The sequence below is a fragment of the Salvelinus fontinalis genome, chromosome 21 (genome assembly GCF_029448725.1).
Source record: "Salvelinus fontinalis isolate EN_2023a chromosome 21, ASM2944872v1, whole genome shotgun sequence".
NCBI classification, from domain to species: Eukaryota; Metazoa; Chordata; class Actinopteri; order Salmoniformes; family Salmonidae; genus Salvelinus; species Salvelinus fontinalis.
In genome coordinates this window covers 25,956,105-25,963,680 of record NC_074685.1, presented here as the reverse complement: position 1 = coordinate 25,963,680, position 7,576 = coordinate 25,956,105, and the positions used below count along the sequence as shown (strand labels likewise).

At 46.3% G+C, this 7,576-nt stretch overlaps 1 protein-coding gene across 1 annotated transcript; it reads left to right on the top strand.

The window, feature by feature from the left end:
• Window positions 1-308: 308 nt before the first annotated feature.
• LOC129818510 (general transcription factor 3C polypeptide 4-like) lies at window positions 309-6,587 on the top strand. Its single transcript, XM_055874471.1, has 5 exons — window positions 309-666; window positions 972-2,684; window positions 2,817-2,947; window positions 3,563-3,651; window positions 4,012-6,587. The coding sequence occupies exons 1-5, from the start codon at window positions 361-363 to the stop codon at window positions 4,074-4,076; spliced, it is 2,304 nt and encodes a 767-aa protein (XP_055730446.1). The 5' UTR covers window positions 309-360; the 3' UTR covers window positions 4,077-6,587.
• Window positions 6,588-7,576: the final 989 nt, after the last annotated feature.

Sequence of the window (7,576 nt, the reverse complement as noted above, 5' to 3'; positions counted from 1 at the left end):
GAACATTAATATCTTAAATTCTGAGAACATGGTAACCACGTTCTGGGTAAATTCTATTTGATTCTATTTGAAGGGAATGGTCTCTTGGAAACATTCCTTCACCGGAACATTCCTATGAAAAGGTTAATTAAGGACCTAATGAGAATCCTACGGGGGAAAAAGTTGTAGGAACGTTTGAAATGAGCTGGGAGGTAATCGGGCTTGTGTTTTTATTTTTGCCAAGCACAGACAGTCAGTCTTCCTGTCATCTTAACCCAGATATCTACACTGCAACCCGAGAGGCTTTGATTCTGTTTTTCATTGTGGTATGTCCCTACTCCACCGCCGTAGTGACGCGTTGTTTTATTTTTTACATGGAAAATGGCTGCTTGCAGCCCAGCTCGTGTTGCGGACGGGGTAGAGGAAGGACAGCTTACCGAAGCCGAACCAGAGGATGATCCCTGGGCAGAACTCGGTCCAGTTGTGGAGAGGGATCCGGTAATAAAGCTCTTGAGTCCGGTCAGCGGTTTTGAGCCGCTCACGTGGTCTGAGGACCACCGACTCTCGGCCTCTACTACAAGTGGCATTTCTTTGATGGAGGTCTTGTGCGATGTTCACGGCAACAACCAAGACTTGGTGCTGCATCGGACCTCCATCCCCGTGCCGGACAAAGTCTGTGAATTGAAGGTGAATATTGGATACATGTAGCTAGCTTACTTTGGCGTTCATTTCACACCTCAAAACCGCTTGGCAGAAATGACAATTGTGAGGTTGTTGTTTTTACCTGGCTGATGCCTGCTGCCTATTTGTTTCTAACTGCTAGCAGCAGTTAACCATTTATTCCAAAGTAAAACATATTTAGGCTAGCAAATTAGGTTGATGCACTTAGTTTGATTTAGATATAATCTGAAAGTCGTTTTAGTTTTCTCAGTATGGTATACTAAATGCATTCAGATGCCTACTTTTAAAGGTAGCTGTTTTTATGTGTCCAGGTGGGTCCAGTGGAGGAGCTGTTGAGGGCCAAAGACAAGTTCTCCAGCGACCCTTCAGTGAGCCAGTCCTCCATGCTGGATAGAGTGTTCAACCCCACCGTAGGCGTCCATAAGGGCATCATGTACACCAGCTGGTCCCCCCTGGGCTGTGACGGCAACGGTCTCAGCCTTCTGGCCTCCCTCACCCTAGACCACAAGCTGACCGTCCACAGCAGCACCAAGCGTCTACAGTGGACAGTGGTGGCTGACCTGACCCAGCTGTATGGAGAGAGCCTGGAGAGTAGAGGCTACTCAGTGCAGGGTGGGGAGCCCCCCAAGGCTAACCTCCTGGACCTGGCTGAGCTTCAGAGACGCTACCTCATGCAGACCCCTGTACGGATGGAGTGGTCCAGTGTGTGCACCACGCAGCATGTCCAGACCAACAACAAGTGGAAGGACGTGGGGACGGTGCTGCTGGCCGTGCTGATGGAGAACGGAGACCTGGTGGTGTGGCAGTTCTGCCTGCCCATGCTGGGGAAGGATTCAGTGGTGTCCTGTAACACCATCCAGTCTGGGGTGTCGTCTCCCAGTGTGCTGGCATGGTGGGAGTACGAGCACAGCGGGCGCAAGATGAGCGGACTGATCGTGGGCAGTGCGGTAGGGCCTGTCAAGATCCTGCCTGTCAACTTGAAAGCGGTGAAGGGCTACTTCACCCTGCGCCAGCCAGTGGTCCTGTGGCAGGAGTCAGACCAGATCCCTGTACACAACATCAAGTGTATCTCCCTATTCCACCCCAAACAGAACTGTAACTGTAGCCTGGTGGTGGCAGCCAGGGGCTCCTACCTCTTCTGGTGCCTGCTGCTCATCTCCAAGGCGGGCCTCAACGTGCACAACTCACACGTCACTGGCCTGCACTCCACCCCCATCGTCTCCATGACAGCCAGCCGCCAGGGGGGCTCCATCTACACCTGTTCCCTGGACGGGACGGTCAAGAAGCTCACGCCCATCTTTACCGACATGGCCGTGGCCTTTAAGCAGGAGGAGATCGTGCTGCCAGAAGGCATGGCAGGGCGGAGGATGCATGGCATCGCGGTCAGCCCGAACGGGGCCTACCTGGCCCTGGTCAGTACTGCAGGGATGACCAATGGTCAGCACCTGGTTTCCAGGCCGTACCAGGTCCAGTTTGTGACCCTGAAGACGCCAAACGATGCAGCGGCAGAGCTGCTGGAGTCCCAGGTCCAGAGCCTGTTCAAGCAGACTGACCTGCTGGACCTGGTGCGCTGGAGGGTGCTGAAGGAGAAATGCATTCCTGCTCTGCTGCAGGAGGAGTTGGACAAGAAGGTACACAACACAGGCTCCCCCTACCTGTGGAGGTTAAAACTCTTCCTGGTGCGCGTGCTCTACCAGTCCCTGCAGAAGGCCCCCGTGGAGGCACGCTGGCGCCCCACGCATGAAGACTCCAAGGTGTTTGTGGGGGATGAGGAGCGGGGTGGAGGAGGGGAAGAGGGGGTGTTGAAGCTACAGGACCCAGAATCCCAGGCGTTGGAGGAGAAGATGGGAGAGGTGATGGCGTGGATCGAGGCGGTGGAGGCCCACCTGACCAGGGAGCACATGAAGAGGGTTCTGGGGGAGGTGTACCTTCACACCTGGATCACAGAGAATACCAGTATCCCCACCAGGGGGGTCTGTGACTTCCTCACCTGCGACCCTACATACGAGGACAGGGCTGCCAAGGTTGGACTAGGCTCCCTACACATTTCTAATACCCTATTCCATAGCCTGAGCAATAATCAATTTTTTCAACATTAGGCTAAACCCTGTTGTGCATTATTCAGCACCTCTCACGTCTTGCTGTCTGTACCCCAGGTCCTGATAGGTCACATCCAGAAGAAGATGAACAAGCAGACGTTCCCAGAGTACTGTAGTCTGTGTAAGGAAGTGCTACCGTTCACAGACCGCAAACAGGCTATCTGCTCCAATGGACACATGTGGCTCAGGTAAAGTGTCATCAACCTTATTTGCGTTAACCACGAGTCACCCGATTCCCGTACTCTAAATACTGCAATTTTTTGCTATGCTAGTCCTATGTTTATGCCACAGTTGCCTTCGTATGTCAGTTGGCTTTCATGTTGCAGACAGCATTTTCATAAAATATCATCAATGATATTCTTTTCTACAAAGAATTTCATACAAAATGTTTGCCTGACGATATTCTGAACTTCCCAATACCCTTTTCTGATGCATTTCAGTCACTTCAAACCATACCTCCTTCAGAATGAAATACTTTGACTGATTTGTAGTAGACTGTCAAAGCCCCAATTAAAAAAGTTACCATTGGCCTGATTACATAACTTTATTAAAAAAAATTACATGGTGAGGTTGTGAAAAGGTTTTGATATGAAAATGGGGTTGTGGGCCAAAAAAGTTTGGGAACTCCTGTCCTAGGGATTTCTTGAATAATGATGTCTACTGGGAATTCACTTTCACATATTCTGTTCTTTCCAGTCATTGCAAATGAAGGGAAGAATATGAGCAAAGGAAGCCACTTTAGACTATTGATACCCCTCCCACTCAGTGTCAGTGCCTGTCTGAAGCGTGCCCGTCTCTTTCAGGTGTGTGTTATCCTACCAGGCGTGCCAGACACTCACGTACAGACGCTGCCTGCTGCAGGATAGCATTGCCAGACTGCCAGTGCCTGAGGGTAAGCAGCTAGCGCCACTTTCCACCTCTCTACCTCCTCTCTCACTCCACCCTCTTCTCTCTCCCAGGGCTGTTATTCACTGTCAGCTCTCTCACTCATCCTGCTCCCTCCCTGATCAGCATATCTCCTTATATAGCATTGACAATATATAAGAAAGTACTTTTTTTTCTCCAAAAACTTTTTTCTTTAATTGTCACAGACTGCCTGCATAAACGATTTTCAATAAGCTTAACATTACTGAGTGTTCAAGCTGTTGTCTATTTACTGCTCAAATAGTGGAGCAGATGATTGTGATTGAACAGATGAATCTGATAAAATATTCAATGTTTATTTATTTTCCTCCTACCCTCTTCACTGCAGACCCAGACTGGATCAAGAGGATACTGCAGGGTCCTTGTACATTCTGTGACTCTCCTCTCCTCTAGGACTATAGGACATGCTAGTGGAGAGCCGGGGTTACATTGCCTGCAGCATTTGTGTTTCTGCTCGGACTAGATGGACAATTTTCACAACGGACACCACTATTCCTTATTTTTACCTGTTACTTATAGCCAAGCATAATTGATATATTTAAATGAATTATAGCACATAACCTTATCATTTTCTAAATAAAGATTTTGAATAAACATTTAAAACCCCACTGATATAACTATGGTTTAATAAGAGGAAGTGGAGTGTGTGGAGATGGATTTAACTTTTCTCTCAGAGTTCACAGCCCAATAAGTATTATTTTCCACATCTTGACTGCATTTCCAAACACTTTTGTGTGTTATTCTGTTAGGTAAAAAACGGAGGGGGGACTTGGAGTGTCAGCCCTATTTTGGTCTATTTTTTGCCAAATACATATCCTGACTGACTGAGAAAACAATCTAAATGTACCGGTATCTGTTATTTTAATTGGCAGTGTAAAACAATTTCCATGCTGCATGTAGGAGAATAAAGACTGTCGTTCTCTTAGATGAGGACTTCCGCTACTGTAGACGGAGAGAGGGGGGAGCGCGAGGCAGTGAGAGAGGGATAGAAAGTGTGTTTAAAACTGACGCATGTCTCCCCTGGGGGCTGATTGTAATGAGATTCTACAGTAATGAGGGACAGAGTCGGGCGGCAGGCAGATGTGAAACTAATTCTAATCAAGGGGGGGTTAGAGTTGATATTGTTAAATACAATAAAACCTTTTTTATTTTGGGGAGAACAATGTTCCATGGGGAAGGATGTGTACTCATGATGTGCTCCCGCCTTGCACCTTCCCCCTGTCGCAGAGACATAGATGTCAGTGGCCAGTGATCAAAGATGGAGTTGGACCTGAGAGACTGGGCTAGTAGCAGTACTGCTCTCTATCATGTCCTCTCTCATCCCTTACATCCCCAGCATATCCCCGTGCACAGCCCCAGCCAGGCAGAGAGGTGAGGCTGCTCTGGAGCTAGCCCTGCGTCAGGAAGTGGCCCTGGCTCTTGGTTCTCAACACTTAATGAGATGGCCAGAGTTTTACCCAGAATCCTCAGCCCATTGTCAACACTTTTTCTAGACAGACAGCAGATCTGTTCAGAATTTACATTTATTTGTGGAAATAATGATAATTTGCCTGTTTTCTGCAAAGTGGCTCATTATGTCTGATCTAAGGTTGTCTGGTCGATATAGCGGTAGTATGTGTGACGCTAATGTATTTTGGCGATCCACACTGAAAATGTCTTCAGGTTTTTAATTATTCATTAGGAGCTAGCACTTTGCTAATTATTACCATTCAATATTATTAGACAATGTGCAAACTCTGCAGCATTATATAGAGCATACAGGTTTTTTGATCATGTGATTGGCTCCCAGTAAGCGTGTTTGTCAAGTGGAAGTGGGCCTTCAGGTGAGAATGTTCTTGTCATTGATAGGTGGAGACCAGTGCTGTTAGAGGTTAGCTGTGTTTGGTTGAACCTCCTCCTGCTTTAATAGAATAATCTGTCAAAGAGCATTTCCACCAGTAATTACCGTCTCCCCTCCCTTTCTTCCGCTGTCTTAGCTCTCACAAGACTTCAAAGAGGGATTCTTCTCTATGCATACAATATTTATAGCCTTCATGTCAATGGCTGATCGCACAAAACATGCATAGCACCTTTTCACACTTTATTTAATATGCTATCCCTTTTGTTTATTTAGTTTGAATATGATACAATATCCTGTATCTACTCTTATGTGTACAGATGCATTTTGTAGTACCCAAATATCTCCATCTCCACCCATTTGCACGGCAGTTGCTTCATTTCACTGGGAAATCCTAATGGGATCAAATCCATGTTTCCGTTTGTATTTTTTATGTTTCATGTTGATTTCTCACTTTTGTATTTTTCTGTGTTTTGAGTCTTTTCGATAACTTCAGTCAGCTAATTTTACATTCCCGTCATAGTTTGGAATGGAAGGCCAACGTTGGACAAAGAGTTTCCATTAGAGTGTCTCACCTGGACTACCCAGTTTTCTGTCCTTAAGTCCTATTTGACAGTTGCATGGCAACTAACAGAGTGGACTGTCAACCCAGAGACACTGATCCCTATAGTACCCAAAGATGACAGCACTCACTACTCTCTCATCTGGCTCTGTGAAACCTTGTGTCCTTGTCACAGTGCCGTTTCACAAGTTCAGTGTCTCCTTTATCGCATTTCATTGGGTCGTCTGGACTTTTCCGTGACCCTAAATATTTGTAACCAAGAGTTATATTTTCCTTATGTTGTGTAAATAAACATTTTTGTCTTTGTACATTTTTTTGTTTTTTTCCCATTGAATTAAAGATTCTAATATGTAGTCATAAAAATCGAGTCCTCCGTAGTAATTGTATTACCCTAAACAATGATGTTTGTTTATGCAGGAAATAGACAGTCCCCTAACTTTGAGATAAACATGACTGTCTGCAATGTTTGGACCCCAAAAATAAACACAACATTTTGGAGAACGAACGCTTTTCTGAAGTCACTTCCCTCCGCCGTTCTGCTCACACACTCCAACCCCTGAGAGAATACTTTTCTCTCCTCAGGTTTTAAACTATTCCAAACTAAGGCACATCTTCTAACTTGTCCCTGCTAATGAAGTGAGTCTGTGGGGTTTGTTTCTAGGCAGGCTGTTAACAAGGTCCTTTAACGGGTAGACTCCCCTCTCTCCTCTTCCTGTCCCTAGAGGGGTGGGGGCAGTGACCCGAGACCAGTGGTGGGGATATGTGGAGAGAAGGGGGACGTCCGTCATTAGAGACGCTGCTTGTTCTTGTTGCTAAGCATGGGGCCACTGAAGTGGAACTAATACTGAGCAGTAGCAGCAGAAAGGGCATGAGCAGGGAGGTTTGTGTTTTGCTGCTACATTAATGAAGCTCATTCTCAACACGGGACCCGCCACTCTCAGCCAGAGTTAAATACATCTAAGGGGGTGTTATGTGTGTGGTTTCATGTTGGCTCCACTTAGAGACCAGAATGTCCATCTAACTAATAGGCTTTGTATGATATGGAGTTGATGTGAATGGAGAGTTGTATTGCCCCGTCATTGGTAAGTGAGTCATTTACTGGATCAGTCTGGATGAATCAGATGTCAGTTGAAAAGAGAAGCCTAGCTTATACCTGGCTTTCTTCAGCTTTTTTCTTCTTTGTGTGAGACACAGTACATGTGTTGTAGTTGTAAATCTCGACAGTCGCTTTTTTAGGATGTCTCTCTCCATCACTTATGACACCGTGAGGTGACAGCTCTCGATAATAGTGACAGCGTTGAGTTACAGCTGAGAAAGATTGCCTTCAAGTGTCTGACTCTGGATCCAGAATTGTACCTAGGACGCCTTCCTCTCCTTTTGAAGGCTGAAGGGCTCTTTCTGCCTTTTATATTCCCACATTTCAGCCAAAAGACAAATGGAAATGACTCATTTAAGTGTTTGCTTTAATATCAGTCTTTCAGAGATCAGAATATG

Excerpts from the sequence above, each read along its gene's own strand:
- LOC129818510 (XM_055874471.1), top strand. The coding sequence starts at position 361 with ATGGCTGCTTGCAGCCCAGCTCGTGTTGCGGACGGGGTAGAGGAAGGA. Across the intron at positions 667-971 it reads ACAAAGTCTGTGAATTGAAG|GTGGGTCCAGTGGAGGAGCT; the intron begins GTGAATATTGGA and ends TTATGTGTCCAG. Across the intron at positions 2,948-3,562 it reads AATGGACACATGTGGCTCAG|GTGTGTGTTATCCTACCAGG; the intron begins GTAAAGTGTCAT and ends CGTCTCTTTCAG.